General features: G+C 38.4%; 1 protein-coding gene across 2 annotated transcripts in view; it reads right to left on the minus strand.

The window, feature by feature from the left end:
• Window positions 1-1,318: 1,318 nt before the first annotated feature.
• SACM1L (SAC1 suppressor of actin mutations 1-like (yeast)) overlaps window positions 1,319-20,560 on the minus strand; it is a 32,890-nt gene continuing 13,648 nt past the window's right edge. The window contains exons 4-20 of one of the 2 annotated variants that reach the window (XM_017836129.1): window positions 20,112-20,239; window positions 18,937-19,086; window positions 16,817-16,876; window positions 15,197-15,230; window positions 12,464-12,565; window positions 11,862-11,947; window positions 11,562-11,648; window positions 11,063-11,131; window positions 10,895-10,974; window positions 8,781-8,879; window positions 6,115-6,253; window positions 5,863-5,932; window positions 5,701-5,773; window positions 5,153-5,246; window positions 4,976-5,068; window positions 4,209-4,266; window positions 1,319-3,418 (exon numbers count right to left, since the gene is read on the minus strand). In XM_017836129.1, the coding sequence (XP_017691618.1) occupies window positions 3,282-3,418; window positions 4,209-4,266; window positions 4,976-5,068; window positions 5,153-5,246; window positions 5,701-5,773; window positions 5,863-5,932; window positions 6,115-6,253; window positions 8,781-8,879; window positions 10,895-10,974; window positions 11,063-11,131; window positions 11,562-11,648; window positions 11,862-11,947; window positions 12,464-12,565; window positions 15,197-15,230; window positions 16,817-16,876; window positions 18,937-19,086; window positions 20,112-20,239 (1,559 nt within the window). In that variant the 3' untranslated portion in view covers window positions 1,319-3,281. The remainder of the gene's footprint in view (window positions 3,419-4,208; window positions 4,267-4,975; window positions 5,069-5,152; window positions 5,247-5,700; window positions 5,774-5,862; window positions 5,933-6,114; window positions 6,254-8,780; window positions 8,880-10,894; window positions 10,975-11,062; window positions 11,132-11,561; window positions 11,649-11,861; window positions 11,948-12,463; window positions 12,566-15,196; window positions 15,231-16,816; window positions 16,877-18,936; window positions 19,087-20,111; window positions 20,240-20,560) is intronic. The other variant, XM_017836130.1, reaches the window with a different exon arrangement.

The raw sequence follows: 20,560 nt of genomic DNA on the forward strand, positions 1-20,560 counted from the left end.
GCGATCGGGAGGTGCAGGGACAGCGCCCCCCTGCGGCCTGGAGGAATCACAGACTGACAGAGCGGGGGAGGTTGGAAAGGAGCGCAGCGAGCCGTGTGGTCCAACCTCCCTGCAAAAGCAGGGTCGTCCTAGAGTCCAGGACACAGGATCGAGTCCAGACGGTTCTTGAATACCTCCAGTGAGGGAGATCCACAACCTCTCTGGGCAGCCTGTTCCAGTGCACAAACAAACACTCCCACAGTAAAGGAGTTGTTCCTCATATTCAAGTGGAACTTCCTGTGCGTAAGTTTCTACCTGTTGCCTCTTGTCCTATTGCTTGGCACCACCGAGCAGAGCCTGGCTCCATCCTCTTGGCACCCTCCCTTCAGACATTTACAGACCCGGATGAGATCCCCTCTCAGTTCTCTTTTCTGAGGCTGAACAGGCCCAGCTTCCTCAGCCTTTCCTCATGACAGATGCTCCAGTCTCCCAGTCATCCTTGTAGCCCTGGGCTGAACCCACTCCAGGAGCTCCATGCCCCTGTTGTACTGAGGAGCCCAGAACTGGACACAGCACTCCTGATGCAGCCTCTCACCAGGGCTGAGTAGAGAGGGAGGATTTCCTCCCTTGGCCTACTGGCACTGGGAGATGGAAGAAGGGGGGAGATGGATGGAAGAAGGGGAATGAGTACTGTACTCAGTCTGTGAAAACCAGGCTTTTCATTAAGGTTTCACAGCTACGGTTGCCTTACTTAATTAAAATATATTTTTAGGAAAAAAAAGTACTTAATTTTAAACCTTTGAACTTAAAAAAAATCCAAACCCAAACCCAACCCAGGCCAAGTACCTGTAAGGAATTAGTTTATTAAAAAAAAAAAAAAAATACAGCTTCAGGATCCAAAATTGTAACAGCAGTAATTTTGGGTGTGTGTGAATCTATTCACCTAGTGAGAGTAAAAGGGAGAAGACGGCTTGAATTTTCACCCCAAGCACCTCTTGCTGTGGTCAATAAAACTCTCTGAAGTGCCCTGGTGAGGGAAGAGACAAAGAGCCATCAGCACTGAGGAGAGGTGATACCTGGGATGCAGCACTGGAGAACTCCAACCACAGTAGATCTCAGACTGAGATCCAGACACAGCAGTGAAGACTGGAACATGACACTAGTGCAAACTGACATTGAGCAGAGTGTGAGATCATCAATATTTAAGCATAGCAGAGCACGATCACCACGTGCAATGAGCAGACACAAAAGGGAAGCATCCTTTGAGTGAGAAACATTTTCTAAGGAGCAACTTGGGAACAGTCTACTCCAACACACAAAATGTAACAGAGACGGTGCATCTAGAAAAAGTTGAACATTTTATTGTCATTTAGGAGTACACCATTTGTGATTTTAGAAATACAGACTCTTTGCAAAGCACTGAAATACAGATGCCTTCCAACTTCTAAACCCTACATTATTCTATGTCTTACAACCCTCTTATATTAGCAATTCAAGTTTGGTCTTTGCTGCAACAACTTCTTCACCAAAGATGCAACAACTTAGTTCTAGACTGCAAGACAACCGAGCCAAGTTTCAAACTCTACCTGCCAATGAGACATCAGAACCATTACTTTCAAATATTGAGTCTATGGTGTTCTCGTACTTCGTGCCTATGAGGGAGTTCACCTTTAAAAATTTTAAGTTAGAGGATTTTCCAGTTAACCACCAACTGGTATTTCCATTACAGCATCTAGAAGCAAACAGATACTTTGCAAGACTAGTGCTCATGAACAGGTTATGTTTTCACAAAACCCAGAGAGGCCTCCAGAAACATTCAAGGTTAAATGAACAGTTGCAAAAAAAAAAAACAAAAAACAAAAAACCAAACCTGTACATATTTTCAGTCATAACACAAGGGAACACTGGAGTATCAGTGTTTTGTGTTCTAGCTTCAATAGTGACAACTGTGCTAGTCCTAGTAGTATTCTACATGTTTCTCCCTTCCCCCCATTTAAATTTTATACTCGCAATCTGAATATACAGCTGTACTTACAGGAAATATTAAACAATGCACAGCGCCTTAAGCAAGTTCCATGTCAGGTTTTGAACAAACCATATAAAATTAAGTGACAAAATAGCTTAAAATTGGTCCTTATTTTTATACAGCTTGGAAGCACTAAATTTAAAGACATATTAACCAGCATGAATTAGTCAGTAGCTTTTTTTTTTTCTTCCTCCTTTTTTTTTTTTTTTAAGTGTGTGTTACAGTATCATGCATGAAAAAGCAAGCTGCTGCTCCCAAGTGCAAACCTGGAGTTTAGACTGAACCTTTCTCCTCAGGTTATTCCTCCTCTGATAAATTATTTCAATATAACCAAGGATAGAAGCAGCTGACTAGCAAAACAGTATGAAGTTCACCTTTTATGTTGTAACCCATTCTTAAAAGTAATGGAATACTTTGGAACTTTAGCATAAGGAAGGTTCAATAAACACTGCAAAGGACTTTTACATTCTTTGATTCTGTTTACATCTTTAGAAAGAAAATTCTATATTTTAACTTGCTAACTACTGAATTTTCATATGGAGACTGCAGTATTGAAACAGTGCAAGACATTTGCAACTTCAGGAACATCCAATTACACTGCCCTTTCACCCAACAATGATTAGCAGAATATTGCATCAGTTTTAGATAAACAAGACAGGACAAAAACCTCACTTTAGAATAGCATTAGAATTCAAAAAACCTTTTGTATTTAGTGAAAAGAATCCACACACAAATTTGCACGAAGGACTCCTTAACATGGACTCTATCACAACAAATGTAATCCAGCTCTAAGTCTGGACCTGGACTTTTCATTGGTACAAAGCCATATTTGTTCAGAGACCACTATCAGATGATCCATTATTAATGCTTCAACTTTTGGGTACTTTGACACATGAACAACATCAGAGCTCTCTCCTGTCAAGACCAGAAAAAGCAGCTGAAACAGCCCAGCTGGACCATAAACTTAAGCAATCCACTTAAGCTTTAAGATGTTCCAGACACCAAAAAGCTGACTTTTGTCTTTGCATTACCCCAATAAGAGTGGAGCCCCATCCACTAATGCAATATTCCAAAGACCATTGCAACTAAGACTGTCAAGTCAGGTCTCAGTTGAAAGCTACCACCACCACAGGACATGGTTTCCGTACCCCCACCCCCCCAATGCCAAGGAAGAATGTCCAACAGAGCACTACTTGGTGTGGAAAGCAGGTCAGTAGAGACTCCAAGTGTGGCTTGAAGAATCCTCAGTACCAAGCCGCTTTCCACACACACAAATTCAGTCCATCTTCTCTTTCTGGACCAGCTTGGGTGCATCTACAAAATCCTTGCCATTATAAAGGATGATAGCAAAAGTTCCAAAGCTTGCACTTCCCCAGAAAAGCACATAGGCCAATGTCTCAGTCCATGTATCACCTGTGAAGAAGAGTGAGATAAACCTTTTAGTTCATTATTTCCGGAGTTTACTTCAGTCTAAAAGCAAAATATTTCAAGGCCTTCGTCAGAGATCTGTTGTCAAATGAAGTCAGAAGTTTTTCGCAGGTCTTTTTCTATTTCCTTACCTAGGAAAAAATTGTGTTTGCCACACAGTTCTTGGAATACATCAAACAGACATCTGTGGAAGTCAGTCAAGAACTCTACTGGCACTAATGTTGGAAAATTCAAGGAAAAAAGCAGAAGGCAAAAACCTTCACCAATCCTAACACAGATTTAGATTAAGGGAATATCCACCAGAACAGGTTTATATGCCTTTATCTGACTGCTTTGAACTGTACTTCTGCCCAAAATTACACAGCCTACAATAAAGCTAGATGTCTACTCAGGCACAACTAAATTTGGGGACAACTAACTGTCCCTTAAGTGACTTCCACACGTGTTTTAACATTGCTTTATGTAGCACCTCATTTTTTTTCCACATTACTGATTTAGTGTTAATCCTCAAACACTTTTTAGAATGATTGAGAAGCAGAATCACAGAATCTTCTGAGTTGGAAGAGACCCACAAGGATCACTGAGTCCAATTTTTAAGTGAATGGCCCATACAGGGATCAAACCCACAACCTTGGCGTCATTAGCACCGTGCTCTGAACAACTGAGCTAATCTCAGGGTCAGCAATTTTATACTGAATAGTTACTGGTAACCATTTACATGAAGGTCACACAGAAACAAGCCAATTTTATGGAATTAAAACCAATAGTGACTTACCAGCCATTAGCAAACAAATAATGCACATGGAGAAAGCAACCACCATAATAATAGGCAACTGAGGAAAGAGAAAAAGAATAATCACTTGATATAGCAGCACATTTATTTCTTAATTTTCTTCAAGATGGGTTGTACTACAAAGCAATTTACTTGCTTTACAATGAAGTTGCTTTAATTCTCAATTCACCTGCATTCAGGTACAAATAAAAGTTTGGATAGCTCCAAAGTTACTGAACGCTTTCTAAATTATGTTAAGAATTAAAATACACCTTCTGTGCATTAAAAGAGATTGAGGTTTGTGTTTTGTTAAAAAAAAACCCAACCCCAAACACCAGCTACTAGTGAAACACAAAGTCCCCAAATCCCATTTCACAACATAGAAGGGGGAAGGTGAAAAAGAATAAAAAGTGGGGTTCTGCATGAAGTGTGAGGTTCTGCATGAAGTGTGAGAAAAAAAAAATCTTCACAAGATTCTTCTGCAGAAGGAAACAGTCACTGGTGGTGACTAATAGAATTGCCCCCTTTCCACTTGATGAAGCAGATTTTTAAAAAGCAAGCAGCAGTTTTTCCAATACCTCAAGGACACTCCATTTTCTGTCAAAGGAACAGTCTGGGTTTAATCCTACAAGTAGGTATTATAGAAACATAACCAGATTATAGGGATGCTTCATGACTAAACAGACAAGTCCTACTTAGCCATGTGAAGCAAGTGACTACTAAATGGTTGTACACATTTCTCCAATCACGAATAAAGTCTCCATACTCACAGCTAAAAATTTCCAATCTTTCTTGACATGTAGAGGACTAGCAGGTTCTACTTCATCCACTGAATAATTTCCAAGAAAAAGATCAATTGCATCCTGAAAGAGAAAGGAAGGGCAAAAGTTAAAATGCACAGCCACATTCATCAAATACACTTCCCCACAGTTAAAAACTTAACTTACTTGTCTAAATCCATCAGAAAAATTGTTTTTGTAGTAACGTATTAGTGAGTTCCAGCCATCCATTATTAAGCCCCACTGAGTTCTCTTCCCAGTTCTGCAAAAGGAAGTTGTGAAAAGTATTTCAAATATATAAATCCAGGAAGATAACTTCAGATTTACAGTTCTGTCATTATCGAAATGTGTATTATGTTAAATGAATACCTGCATGGAAATACAATTATCTAGTGTTCCCTCTGCCTTATTACCAAACATGCTTGTAACAAAGTTTCAAAATAAAACGGCACTTGTCTCCACCACAGAATATAAATGTGCCTTTTCACAGCACACTTCCTTGGTTTTATTTTCAGATAGCTTTTTCTTCCTCCATATAAACACAAAGAAGAATGGTGTTCTGTAGATTTTAGTCTGACATTTTACCAAGTGAACCGCTGCAAAATTCATTTATGGCCTAAGTCCCAGATTAATAACTTTCTCAGATATGAAGACTTAAAGAAAATCCCAAACATGCCCCAAAACCCAGAAGGCCTTTACAAGAAAGGCTGACTTACCTTGTGTAATCAGTCTTTAAGGCACCAGTTCCAGCATATTGTTTGGCACAAGCATTAGCATTATCAGCCCATGCTGTGGATAGGAAGACATGAAGAAATATTAAAGAAGTTATGTACCCTGTTTGGAGAAAAGTTATTGTTTGAACTCTACAAACAGCCTACCGTTTTTGTAGATTTTCTCAAAGTCTGCTTGCTCTTCAATTCTCTGTCCAACATGCAGAACACCGAGCCTCTGAAACAAAAAGCACGCTTTCAGAAAAAGCTGTATCTATTAAACTAGAGTCCAGTCAGTGCATTTCAATAAGCAGTACAGTAACTCCAGCATGCAAGCTCTTGTTGTAGTGTTAAAATTACATTTCTGTTCCAAACAGAAATCACCTCTCCCAGCTTATTAAACAAGAATAAAATATTTACCTGAAGCTGGGCCTGAAGAGATCGGCGTGCCAATAAGCTCTGGATCACATTAGTCCGATCGAGGCAGTCCATGCAGTTACTGCGGAATATTCCTTCCTGCTGGGTCACAATTTTACCATCCGAATCCACTAGAAAATAACTAACACATAAAAGACACATAAGCATTTATAGATAACAGTCCATATAAATCACAGGTTTCCAGAAGTAAATATCCTAACAACCAAAACAGAGTTATCTTGAGCATATCAAGTGTTCTTGGCCATGTCTTTGAACTTTGATGACTCCTTCTCTTTGATTCTTCCCCTCCCATGCTGAAAAACAACATCAATGGATAGAGAACATTTAGTATTCACTCTTACCATTTAGGAAGCCAACCAGCAAATGCTGGTTTATGCCACTGGAAAGCAGCTTCCATTACAAAAATCAGTGACTTATACTTTATTTACTTATTTTTTTCCAGTTATTTTAGTATCCCAGCTCCACAGATATCAAGATCATTAGTAGAGTGTAACAGCATAAGTAAGCAAGTAAGTTTGAATATACCTGGTCACAAGGTTCAATCCAGTTACCACTGCATAAAAACTCACGTAAGTTGTCAGGCACACTTCTTCCAGGAAGGTATTCAGATTTTTTACAGGCCACTACTGAAATCTGCTACCATCATGTACTATTCTCTCCATTACGAGAACATCTGGGGGAACCAGATGTTCCCTCTTGCAACTGCATATGCTAATTGTTATCTCTGTCTTTTAAATCCACTAACCAAGGTGTTTCCAGTAGTTGATAACAAACAGCTCATTTTAAATATGGAATTGCATTCAAGTATTCCAATACTGAGCTGGTAAATCAAAAATGCCAATCTAGTTATCACTGGATGTGTGAAATGGGATAGAATTCCACTAGTTCTGCCACAGCATGAAACTTCCAGTTGTCTACAGCAGATTTACAGGTCATATTCTACATATTAAATTAATATGTAGTTATGAACTCTGGATGTGGACTAGCATATGATCCACTGTTACTGTGGAACATTTTAAGATTATCAAGTCTAGAGACTTAAAATTTACTTTGATCAACCTTGTGTTGTCTTTTTAAGAGCCATTTTCATAATTCTTGGAGAACTAGTTCTGTTAAACCATGATCGTTGTATGATTAAAGCAGACAATAATACCTGTGAAATTTTCATTTTCTCCCTTTCTCCCCCAAGCTTTGCCTAGAACTGATATTAGAATAATAATAAATTATCTTATTAACCAGAAATGACTACTCAAGTCCTGCATCTCCTACAGTTGCTCTAAAAAATTTTAAAAGCACCTCTTCAAACGTAGCTATTCTTTCTGACAGATCTTTCACAATTGGATTTAACCTGCAGAAAATAGAGTTGTTTACCTCCCTTGGGGTTGCAGAACTATTTTCTAAGATAAAAACTCAGGCTTTTCTGTTCCCATTTAAACAATAGTCACACTAGATATAATAAAAAGGCAGCCTGATCTTGAGGAAGAGTCTTCAATTTTTTTATCATTTTAGAGATGCATGACCTTTTCTTTTCTCTATTTTTCTTCATTTCAAGGAAACGTGGTTCTTTTCTAAGCCTCCTATAGCAGGTGGCAGCAAACAAGTTAGGGGATTCAGCATTAATTCTAAGAATAAATGATTCTTGCTGTATAGGAAAAACCTACAGTCTTATTTCTCCTTATTTGAAGTACCCAAAGCCAATTTATCCTTCAAATCTTCATAGGTTTTTAAGGCCTTTTTTATTTTTTTTTGTGGTGGGCAGAGAATATCCACTATCTTCTGATTAACTTATACTATTCCCATAGCCTTTATTCCAAGCAAGAGATTTCAGTAACAAGACTATTCTAGTCCACAGCTCACCTCATTTTATTTTGTTATGATAGACTATGCCACTGCCAGTGTTGTAATGTTTTAGCTGATCTACTTCATGCTTTAGGCACAAGACTTCAGGAATAGGAAGAAAGCAATCAATTGGGAAAGCAGAACAAAGGAAACCATTTCCCTAGCAATCTACATATCTAGCAGTAGCAAACACCAAGAAGTGCCTAAAAACAACACGCTTCTGGGACTAAAGATTTAAATTGATTTGGACACTTAGTGTACTTTTATGACTTGAGAAAATGAGAATGTTTCCTTGTGGGTTACTTATGTTAGCAAAGGCTGATGATCAGTGCTGTGCAAGATTTGGTGTCACAACAATGTGCATTAGAGAAAACACTTTTACAGGTGCCTGTGGGAGGAGCACTAAGTGTTTGACTGTGACAGAACAGTTTGCTGCCAACAACACATGGAATTAATATTGGGTAAAAAAATATCACTTAAGCAGACTTCTTAAAAGGCTTCAGTATGCAACTTCATCTAATCTTTAACCAACCTTACAAAGGCAGCTCTTCTCACAACTCAGTGTTGCTACACTTCTCAGAACCACTTTGAGACAGAACAAGGGCTCTACAACTTACCCCCCACCAGATCTCTAACCTTCCATGTGCTATGAGCAAGAGATCAGAGACATGGAAACACTGATGTACCCAAATCCATCTTCATGGAAGATTACAGATCTGTCTCACTGTGCCTTAATGCAATACAACAGCAACTATGAGGAAGTGGTCTCATTTCAACAGTACAGAAGTGAAAGAACTGCAGAGCCTTACCTAAACTCATCTTGTTGTTCTGCTAGTTGATCCATCAAAATCTGAAGTCGATCCCACCTCATCCGACTGCACTCTTTATGGAAGTCAAATGCCACGTACCTGGTCAGAGAGAAGCACCTTTTCAGATCATATGTACTGCAGTAATGGTTTCAGAAAACTCAGCAAAAGGCTGATCTATAAAACAGGTAGTGACAGAGGATTTGTTTTTCTTTAGTGATGGCTTCCAGCAAATCTATGGATTTTGTCAGTGCTCTGTAATCTTCCTGAAGCTGCATCCTTTAGTGTGCATGGTGACATAATTTACAATTCTTTCCAAAATGCAACTTCCATTCCAAATTACTCTATGCTCTGGCTAGTAGTTTTCCTCCAGAAAGTACACAAGGGATATGAATCTTATTTCATCTCATTTCATTTTTTTCCCACCAGGATTCTTTTACTCTCCTCTCTTCCAAGGAACTGCATTGGGAACTTCAGTTCATTTTGACACCTGTGTCTAGTTCAAAGTGCAACATTCTTTCCTGGCACAATTCCCTTGATAGCTCTCTAGAAACCTGAGACAGGTTCTGTTTGAACAGTTAACCTATCTCTGTCGTAAGAAAATGGAAAAGCTATTGACCTGGAACAAGATTTTAACAGCCAATTAGTTTCTGCAAGAAGTGCTCTAAATGAGTGGTGCTTGATTAAACATTTGTATGTATATGTTTACTGTGAATTACAGGGCATTACACTCCTCTCCTCAAGCATTTGTAATCCAAACATTATTATTTGACAAGATTTCAGGACTATGTGGATGAAGAAAGATGGTATATACACACTGAAACAAGTAACTGAAGACTCAAGTCTGGCAGATAAACACCAAGTCTGGCAGATAAACACCAAGTCTGGCAGATAAACACCATTAAAATCAATTAACAAAGAAAGTGGATTTTGGTAGCAATAGTAAAATGAGGCTGCCAAACGCTGCTTTGGAACATACAGAGAACACCACCGGAACACACCCTGACATAACTTTACATCTTTGTTTCTACCAGATGACTTTATAGCAAAGGTGCACAGAATTCCACAAGCTTTGTACAGCTAAAGAATCAACACCAGCCTAGGTGTGAGAGTGAGCAAAGAGCTTATTTTAGAAGTGGTCTTTTTTAATAAAAATAAAAGAAAAATACACATCCGCACACCAACAGCACACGCAAACACACCTCTGAGGGTAGTAAAAGCAGCACACAGAAGTGAAACAGACATCTCTAACTATCCTGGAGAAGGCAGCAGTAGGACACAAGCAGAAAGGAGCTTGGAAAAATTCAAAGTATGTCAGGATTTCTAAGGGAATCTTGAATATAACCTGTAATTCCTTACTTATCCTCAGACAGAAGTGAATCCTTATTAAAACAGGATGCCTTTGGCCTAGAGGTGGGATTTTGCCCTTTAACATACATGAGTGATGATAATATGGTACAGTAATTTCAAGGATAAGGCAGAGGCAAGTATCTGTGGGAGTTGTATGTTAGCCCTCCCTCCAGAAGTTAATGAAAGCAAGCACAGACAGGTTGTAAAATTGCATACTGCACTCAATATTCCCACAAAGAGATGGAATTTCTCATGATTAAACTGCATCTCCACTCTCTTGCCCCATTAGTACACCGAGCTCCAGACATTTAAATTACTTGTTCCCCTCACTGTTCCCTCCTTTATCTCATCCTGTTTTGTTCAAACTCAGCACTCACTCCCCTACTAAGTTAGCAATGTAACCAAGCCCTTTTGCCAGAAGCTAGTTCTAGAGGGCATGATTGTCTTTCTCCTAAAATGCAGATGATTTCCACAGCTCTCATTGCATACTATGACTCCAATACTGGCCTTACCATTGCCTCTGAATTTCCTTCTTTATTCTGCCTGTCTCCTCTCTTTGCCTCATATTTGCTTCACAGTCTCAATTCTGCTTAGAATGTGAGCTCTAAGGTAGGAAGGGGCATGGGTCATTTGCAAGTTATTTCATAAAAATGAAAAGCAAACAACTCAGAGGGCTGGAAAAGGCCCTGAAGAACTGATGACTCTGTGGGATTCAGAGGCAGTGCTCAAGTAGTAACACAGAATGTATCATTTCATATCACATGTACCTGACCATTCCATTTGCCATGCTGTTCACCATTTTTGCAAATGTTTGCTCAAGAGGCTTCTCTGAACCTTTTTGGTTAACCTGGGAAAAGGGGAAAAAGGAGACAGTATTACTCAAAGCTTGCTTAAAAGAACAACAGCTTTTTCAGGGAGAACAAGTGAAAGCATACCAAGTTGACAATCATTTGCTTTCCATAGCTAATTATTTGCGAGTCAAAATGTCTTTGGAAGCCATCCATCTAGAAGAGAAAAGAAATGTGTTGACAGATCTGTGCTTTACAAGAAATCTCCATTATCATCTTTTTGATGGTTCTTATAACTAAGAAAAGTGTTTGATGTTTTCTATTGTGCCAATACATTTCTACTTTCATCCTCCCAGTTCATCCAGCTGTCCTTATTAAACATGCTACAGATAAGGAGTATTGTGCTGCTACTAAAACTGCTGCAAACAAGATCCCAAGAGAAACTACCCCCACTGATGTCTGGATTTTTTTCAGCCTTTGAATTCATCGTAAGGAGTACAAAGATTCTTGCTACTACTTTCAAAAGAATAAAGCTCAACCTAGTATTGCTGATTGTTATTCTTCTGATTACAGTTTACTACCCTATTCCACAAAATAAGCCCAGAAACTTATTAAAACCCCCAGGACTCAACAAACACTCACATACATGATTTACTGACTTGCTGATCTGTGGCTTTGGTTTATACTTGAGGTTTGGTCTTTGAGACCAGAAAAAAGGAATTGATCCACGGGTCTGCAAAATAATGGAAATGGTTTTAAACAACAGAATTTACAAACTCACTTGACATTTAAAAATAAAGCAGACTGGTTTATTTTGTTAAACTAACTCAGTCTGTTTGTTTAGTTTTGTTTGCATATCTTACATAAAATCTATGTTTAAAGACACAGACAGAGCTATTTATCTTTGTATCTTAAGCCAGTGAACAGTTCCTTACGGTGACTTTACCTGAACGAACGATGCCTTGCTCCCCTTGTAATGCACAATTTGTTCTGTTTCAACAAAGTTAGCAGCATGCCCTTCTGAATCAATACCTATGTGGGAAAAAGACCTTGTTAACAAGTCCATGCTGCCTGCAGAACAGTGACAGTACATCAGCAAAAGCCTTCCTCTCCCCTCCCAGTAAGTCCTCACAGAAAGCACAGAGCTGCCGGACGATGTTAAATTAAATACACAATGTTTAACATGATCTGCACCAAATTTAACTTGCAAAAGAACAGTTCTGCTTAACATATTTTCATATTTCTAGCATTAGAAATTGTCATTTAATAAGAAATGAAATTCCAGTGCTCTGACACTGAAATATTTACAATTCACTACAAAACTTTTGCAGTTATCTCTAGGAGAATAAATGAGTCAGTTTTAAAAAATAAGAAAACATGCTTTGGTTCCTAATACACGTTCCTAATATTTTCTTTGGAGGAAGGACCTCAAGACAAACCAAGCATTTTTTTTGTGCAAGTCATTACACAGCAATTGCTCTTAAAGATAAGTCACATGTACAGATAGAACTTGCATTATTTTTGAAATAAATCAATTTTCTATTTTACCTCTTACATAGTAGCGTACCCCAGCCCTGAAACAGCTTCTTCTGGAAACAAGCAGCCAGTCAAAACACTTGCCATTAATAGAACAAGAGTGCATAGTGATAACTAATGAATAACACTAAGGAAAACCTCAACATTTCATTAGGATATTTTTATACATCAAGAGGTAGGAAACATCAACCAAGTGACTACATTCAAAGAAGTTTGTAAATATTTCTCACACCAGCAGCAGTTGAACAGTAAACTTGAGAGATAGTAGTAGTATTAGGACCAATATGCACATTGCAAAAAGACTCCCTACAGCAATGTCACTGATGAACAAACATTGAAACTGCTGTAATTTTGAAAAAACTTCATTCTAAAGAAGATTCATCTGGGTCTTATGGTCCTTATTAAAAAATCCGTCTCATCCATAATTTTATTAAGACTCCCTTAACAGTTTCTTGCCCCTATTGCTTTTAACAAAAAATACCACTTCAGAATGTTTTTCTAGGCTTTTAAAAGAGTGAATATCTTGGGGTGTATATCTTGCACTCATAAGTGCAACATACACCACATTTCCAAATGCCAGAACTAGCAGTAACAGATTGGCTCCACGCAAAGAAAAAGAACGAACACGCGCCAAGTCTCCAGTGTGAGCTTCTAACACAAGAATGGTTTCCTGTCCAGGCTACATACCCAAAGTGGAAGATGCACCATAACCTGGGACTAATCAACAAGCAGAGGCCACTGACAACCAGTTTCAGTTTTAGTCTTGTTCTGTGCTGCTTATAATGGCGCTTATTTGGTAAGCTGTCAAATCTAATAGAGACCAGCACTCATCAAGAAAAATTTCTCCAGGTAGGTTCCCCAGCTTTGCCCCTAAAAACTGAAACCTACCACTTTAAAGCAAGCAAAAGATCAAAATGGTCATTTTTTTTTTTATTAGTATACTGCAGTCTTCTACTCTTTGAGGAAGCTAGATACTTTGTCTCAAGGTTGGTAAAGAAAACAAGATATATTTTCCTTTTTCAAAATAGCATATTTTATAGTGAAATTTAGATTCTACATTTATGATTCATTTATGATTCTGTGTCACACATACACTAAGCTACGTTAAAGAGAACGCTGACTGCATACATTGAACGTCTTGATTTATATTTGTATTTATGCCAATACTGTTTGTAAAGAATTCAAAAAATATAGTACAAGTCAGCCCCATCTAGAATGTTCTCACAATTCACAAATTAAGGCTGAAAAATGCCTATTCCTCTGCTTTCCTGGAAAATTACTGCCAGGTCCTACAACCTTTAATTTAACATTTCTACAGCCAACAGTTTCCTGCAAGAAAGGTTACCTCTAACCTTAGCTGCCTGGCAATAGTCACCCTATCTTCTGTTTGCAATCTCTGTTCTTTAAATGAGAATTTACTACTGGCAACTTCCACACACACAAAAAAGGAAAAGATGTGATTTGTTATTCTTTAGAAGGGCCTTTTTTTTTTATTGAGCAGCAAGGGAAATATTAAATATAAAGTTTTTAGGTGATCAAAGTCTCAACTACCCAAGTAAGTCTGTTATTTCTCATCACTGCAAGACTAGAACCCCAGTCCATATAGTTGAAAAAAAATATATTTAGGTTTATGTGGGGAGGAAAAAAAAGCAGCTTTGATTTTATTGAAATAACTGCTAGTGGTACTGCAACAGTTCTGCTTAGGGTTCTTCCTAGCATTTTTATCACTAGATATCTAGTTTCTTCAAATTCCTAGGCTCTCAAAGGTGTTTGGTTAGATTAGAATTACAACAAAACATACATTAATTATGCTAATCATTTATATAGTGGAAAACAGGACAGAGGAAGGAGTTAATTGCACTCTGCCAGCAGCGTAAGTATTGGGCTGTTTTGACAGTTCCCTTTTGCTATCTTTCCTTGCCTCTCTGCCTACTCCCACAGCATTTTCCATTAAATGAAGTCACAGGAAAGGAGGACTGGAGATCTGCCAGCTGCTGACAGTCTTACCAGATCGAGTGATTCCATTTGGAAGCCATTCCCTGCACACATCTGAGGGGCCTATACAATGAAGGAATGAAGCACAATGTGGTATGAATTGCTCTGTCCAGCTTAGACAGTCCATTTCATGCTGCCAGTCCAGGAGCAACTACCTGGGACTTATTGTTGATCACCACACTGCCTCCAGAAAGCATTTAGCTTACCTACAGCATACATCCCCTCTCAAAAACAAGCTCATGACTGCTTTGCTAAAAAGGCTGTTACTCAAAGTGTTGGTGCAGGAAAAGCAGCTGCCTAGGAGGAGCATCCAGGAAGCCTTCAGCAGAACTTCTTATCCTTTTATATGCATCAACAGGAACATCCATAATCACTCCTTCAAGTCAAAACTGTTCTCCCTTATTTTATATCCAAAGTAAATGCATCCTTATAGCAGGATAAAAAAGTACTTAAGCTGATGTAAGAGCATCTGCCATATTAATCTTAACCTTCAATCCCACTGAAAGACAGTTATGCAAACCATGCCAGTAAAATACATTAAGCCTTCAAAGTAGAATATTCAAGGGAGTTAACATATGAGTGTGTTATCATACAATATGTAATGCTCATATATGAACAAAGTATAACTTAATTCTGACATTGTGCTCTTTGTTATCGCTCCCAACGTAGCAGTAGAGCAGCCTTGCCAGCAACCATTTTGCTGTTGGACTACCCATATTCAGCCCTGAGTTTTACAACACAAAAGGATACATCCATGCATCACCGGCGTAGCAAACCTATGGATCTGAAACACACAAATAATACATGTTAGAAATATTAAACACTAGCAGCCAAAAAAGATAAGTGAGTGACTATGCTTTGCCTAGGAATTTTGGGATAGTTTTATACACTTTATATGTTTTATTTTTTTGTTTAGGGTGCAGTAATGCTGAGAAAAAAAAGTTCAAGGAAAACAGCAACATATGTAATCCTTATTAGTAGGAGGGAAAAAGTGAAAGTCTAATCCTAATTAAGCAGCCTGGACAAAAAGCAAGCTGCTTTGTCCTCCTATACATAGCATTTACTCTCCTACAAACATGCCAGATATAAAGCAGTACATGCTGAAAGCCTTTTGACATGGTATTTGCTTTACCTCCACAGCTGGATGTATGCAAAGACAGTAGTTAACACAGGATTTCATATGTATGTGATTAATACTCAAAATGCTTGTTCCAGGGTTTTTTTTCCCATCCTGCCATTCCTGAATAATTTGGTCTTTCAAGAAAACTTTAAAGTTTTCCAGTACTAGAAGTCAGAAGTCCCACATCTCATTACTTAAAACTGTTCCTGTAGCAAGCCACCGGTAGTCTATGTTAGGCCATGCTTCCCCTCACATATCAGTTATCTCCCTTTTCAGCTTCAGTGTTTTGCCTCCTACGCCTGTTTTCACTAACCAGCCACACTTGGCTTTCTTTGCTGTTCTCATACAGCTTCTCTCCCATTTCCCAAGCTTTGTTTGCATAGCACTATCCAAACCTTATACCCAGTCATATGCCTCCAGAATATGCACAACAGTCCTTTACTCATTCATATCTTCACATTCCAGAAGCACTGCATAATCCAGCCTTTTGGAACAGTGCTGTCTAATGTAACAGCACATCTCCACAGGTTACTGAGACAGAAATAGAAGCAGTGCGTCATTTGCTTTGATAAATGTGAAGCACTGATGGGGAGAGGAGGCTGCTGTAGTGCAGACCATTCCAGAAGTTTAGCACATCTGATGTCTCCAATAGGAAGGAGCTTAGTGTGGCCACTGAGGTACTACTCTTGTGGCTCGTGGTTATGCACTTGTATTTGCTGGACTAAGTGAACTCAAACGGTCACACTGTGCTAGTCTTCGTTTGAGACAAACCGGAAGAACCTAAACTGTCGGTTTTACTCTTAATTACCAGGTTTATGACCTGTTCACTGGGCAAATGGGATTTAAACTGCACTCAGGGAGGAAGATGTGAGACAGTCTTACAAAATAAGTGATAAGCTGAATGTTGCCTATAGAAAAAGATAACTAAGTAGCTAGAATTCAAAATGCTTCAGAAGCATGTGCTGTGCAGTGTAACTTCCGCTTTGGTTTATATAAGCAGGTATCTTCACGGCACAGTATCTTCAAATACAGACACTTCCAAAGTCAGCTTTCTAGAAGTACTACTGAGGACATGGACATAAAGTTGGAAGTTTGAAAGCAGAAGACTCACTGTGCTAAACTAGATGATGAATAGCCACGTTATACTAGATTCTGGCTGTCTGAAAAAGACAGAATTACAAAAAACTGTTGCACAGTTGTAGTTAAAGGGTATTTGTTCTCTAATAATCTAATAATTACAAAGTGTTTACCTCTGGTTGGGCAATAAATTCTCTAAGAAGGTGTCCATTCCATACAAACCGTGGATCTGCCTGCAGCAGGAAAAAAGGCAACACGCTTTTAGAGACTGTCAATTCTGTTTCATTCAGCATAAAGGTGGTATCACAGTATCCATGCATCACACAAATTTAGGTGAACAGATACAAATGGAGACGAAATTCCCTTCTTTCATCAGTAACCTTCATGTCCTCGACTAGAAATTTAAATAAGAATAGTTAAAAGAAGAACAGTTCTCTCCAATCTTTAAGGGTGTTGCCTGACACTTCAGGCACACTAAACCATCACCAGCTGAGCTGCAGTTATTGGATGAGCTTTTCAGTCTTTGCCCTAAGTAGACAGGACTTGAAATTACCCAAAATTTTAAGAGCAACAGCAAGGTAAAACACTTAAAATGGGTGGAAAGTAAAAACACAAGGAGTCCTGTGTGGAACAATCTACAATTCCGAGAACTGAAAGTTAAATAATACTCGTAGTTTAAAAGACAAAAGTATTTGTATTTCACTGGATAAATGACCACCTTCAACTTCGTGGATTTCCTACTTCTAATTCACCTAAGAACTGACTTGAGCACGTTGCTGAACACATTCCAGAAAGCTATAGATTAGTCACAAAAGTGACATTTGCTGCAGAACACAGTGCAGGCTCTGGAGACATGGCATAAATCCCAACTTTAAGATGAGGCAGGCAGGCCACACACTATTGAGGGTGATGAGGATTAATTCAAGCTCAGTGCTGCAACAGTCCTTTATCTAACAGAAAACAATAAATACAGCTCTCTGCCAGAAACTGTTCAAATCCCACTTTCAGCATCTTGAACTAGTGAAAGAACATAACACAATTCTCTGCTGCCCCCATATTGAGGTTGGTTTCCTTCTACCAGTACTGTTAAAAAGCAACAAACACACAAGGTATCAAGCAAAAACATGCACACACCAAACACAGGCTAGGCTTCCCTGCAGAGATGAACTGGAGATGTCCAAAATTGCCACCATCCTTTTGATAAGCCTTTATACTGCAGCCATGGGAGTATGAAATTACACTGAAATAATTTTAACCATCTAATATCTGAATTTACTCAAAATGGATGCCTTTTTACTGTACTTTGCCTTTCAAACAACCTTCTGAAGTGCTACAATTTTAAGGCAAATCCTTCCTTTCATGTCAGCAACTGCTCTCCCTGCCAAGAACACTAGCAGAGCAGCATTTGATGATGCAAAATAGTCCCCAAATATAAACACTTTTTCCAATATTAAAAAAAACAACAAACAAAAAATATATAACTACAGTACTTCCCCAGCTTAGATAGTTTCAGTAACCAAGAGACGAAAACAACAACGACCAGCAAATCCACTGCCACCTCTCAGGCAAACAAAAAGTGCTATTGACTTCCAAGGATTCAGTGTTTTGGTGCTTAGGCAGTTTAGATCTTGTTTACACTGCAGTATAGCAAGTTATCAGACTAACGATTCTGGAACTCTGAAAACACAAGAGAATTTCAAGCTCCAATTGCATTTGGCTGTTGCCTTTAAGACAAAAGCAGCATATTAAATCCATGCTTCAAACATAAGGAATTGGAATACTTGAGACAGAATACAACATCCTGAGACCAATAGCCATAAAACCTGCAGTTCTATTTCATGTTATCCTGGAAAAGAATATGAAGACAAGTACCATTTATTCCACTTTGGATTCCACCCCCCCCAATTCCAGGTCAAAGGAATTACTTGCTTTCTCTCAATTTCTCCTGCTTAGTTCCTTCTTACTGCAATTAGAAGTGTTCAATATTAATATCAGAGGCAAACTTTTATTTATTTTGGATTTTTTTAAATCCATTTAAAGCAGACTACAGTAAGTACTTCTAACTACCTGATCTGGAAGTGTGACATCACATTGGAACAGATTTCTAGAATGTCATGCTGCTCACAAGCTATGAGACTTAAGGAAGGGTGGACCAGTGTGCTCAGCCACAACCCCCAATAGTTTGGATAAACACTGATATCATTTAAACATATCTGCATAAAGTAAACTCAAGCCATGCAAAACTGACTGACAATTTCCAAGACACAGATACCACACAAAATTAAATCCTTACCCTCTCCAGAAGGCTCATTTCCTGGAACTCTGGGCTCGTGTTGGCTAATCGTTGCAGAGTGTGTGTTAGGTCGTAGGTTGTTGAGAAGTAAAACCCATCCACACTCAAGACATGGTTAAGCATTGATAAAAATACTTTATTGTCCTGCAACTGTTGAGATGAGAAAAGAGGACAGAAGAGCTTTCTTATTACCATCACAATACTTTATTCTTATAAGCTACCACTACTTTTTGAAGTGATGAGATGAATTTTGCTAGTGCTCTAGCAATACATGACATCATCCAGAGATTACCATATGAGAAGGAAACCATGAGATTGCAATTCTGATACCAGTTCACTGATAACTTGCAGCTAGCACACTGCAACCAAATTCTGCAAGAACAGTGGAGAGCAGAGAACAGTATACCTGTGAGGTAAACAGCTACTGATATCAAACTAATACTAACAACTTCCAAGCAAAAAGGAAGCCACTAGTTTCCCTGAAAACCATTCAGTCAAAAAGAAAGAGACAAGATGGCAATGCAAAAGAAAGGTTATAACTTACTGTCAAGATTACCCCAATAACTAACTGTGTTCTGGTTCAAATTCTGACTAACCTCATTCCTTTCCCGAAAGAGCATCAGATTCCTTTCCAGTTCCACTGGTTAGACACCCTGACCTGCTGTTTATCAATCTACTACACATCTGTTTTAAACAACCCTCAATCTTTTCCTCCCTCTCAAAAAAAAAAAGGAAAAAAAAATCAATTCTTCCCTGCTGGGTAATTATATAATTGAACAATTCCATAAATTAAGCAAGACAGACAAGATGACAGCAATGCAGCTTATGGTAGGGGCTATGAGAATAGTAAACCTGCAAGAAAGATTTAACAGAAGTTTAAGAAGGGTGTACCATCTTAAAAGGAGCAAAAATGCACATCTGTGAACTGCAGATGATATTCTGAGTTACACAATTGAGTTTATCATCTTGAATGCCTTAATTTTATATACATCTACACACAAATACTACATCCATTCTAGTAACCTGAACAAATCAGAAAAAAAAGCTATAGTTCAAAGAGCTTCTTAAAAAAAATTTCATAGTTTCATCACATTAGGTCCTATGGTAATGTACATTAACATAGGATATGTTAATAGGATAACATTCCTCCACACTCCCATAATCAATAGACCTACCTGAATATCAGTTAAGTGCAGCATGGTCTTTTTGTAGGACAGGATGTCAAAGTCTGTTGCTTTCCAGATTGCATGACCAAAAATCTCACCAACTTTTTTCTTTTTAGTTATTACAATAAGATATGTGCCTGTGAATTAGAAAGAGTAAAATTTTATAAAAAAATAACAGATGCACATATTAAGAAAAGCAGTCTATAAACATACCAGAAAACTGAAATCAATAGGGAAGAGTGAAGCTTCTTCAAGTTACACTTAAGACTTTACGTTCTTAAGAGTAAGGGGCTGGAGCAGAAAAAAAAAAATCCACTTGCTACGCTACCCACTTCTCTATGCTCACAGAGCTACTCATTAAGTTTAAGGAACTAAAAAAAAAAAAAAAAAAGGACAAGATAAAAAAGGTGTCACCTACTCTTACTTCTGATCAGAGACAGTCTGAAAGTCTTCAGGTT

The sequence above is a fragment of the Lepidothrix coronata genome, unplaced genomic scaffold (assembly GCF_001604755.1).
Source record: "Lepidothrix coronata isolate B3197 unplaced genomic scaffold, Lepidothrix_coronata-1.0 Scaffold271, whole genome shotgun sequence".
Lineage (NCBI taxonomy): Eukaryota > Metazoa > Chordata > Aves > Passeriformes > Pipridae > Lepidothrix > Lepidothrix coronata.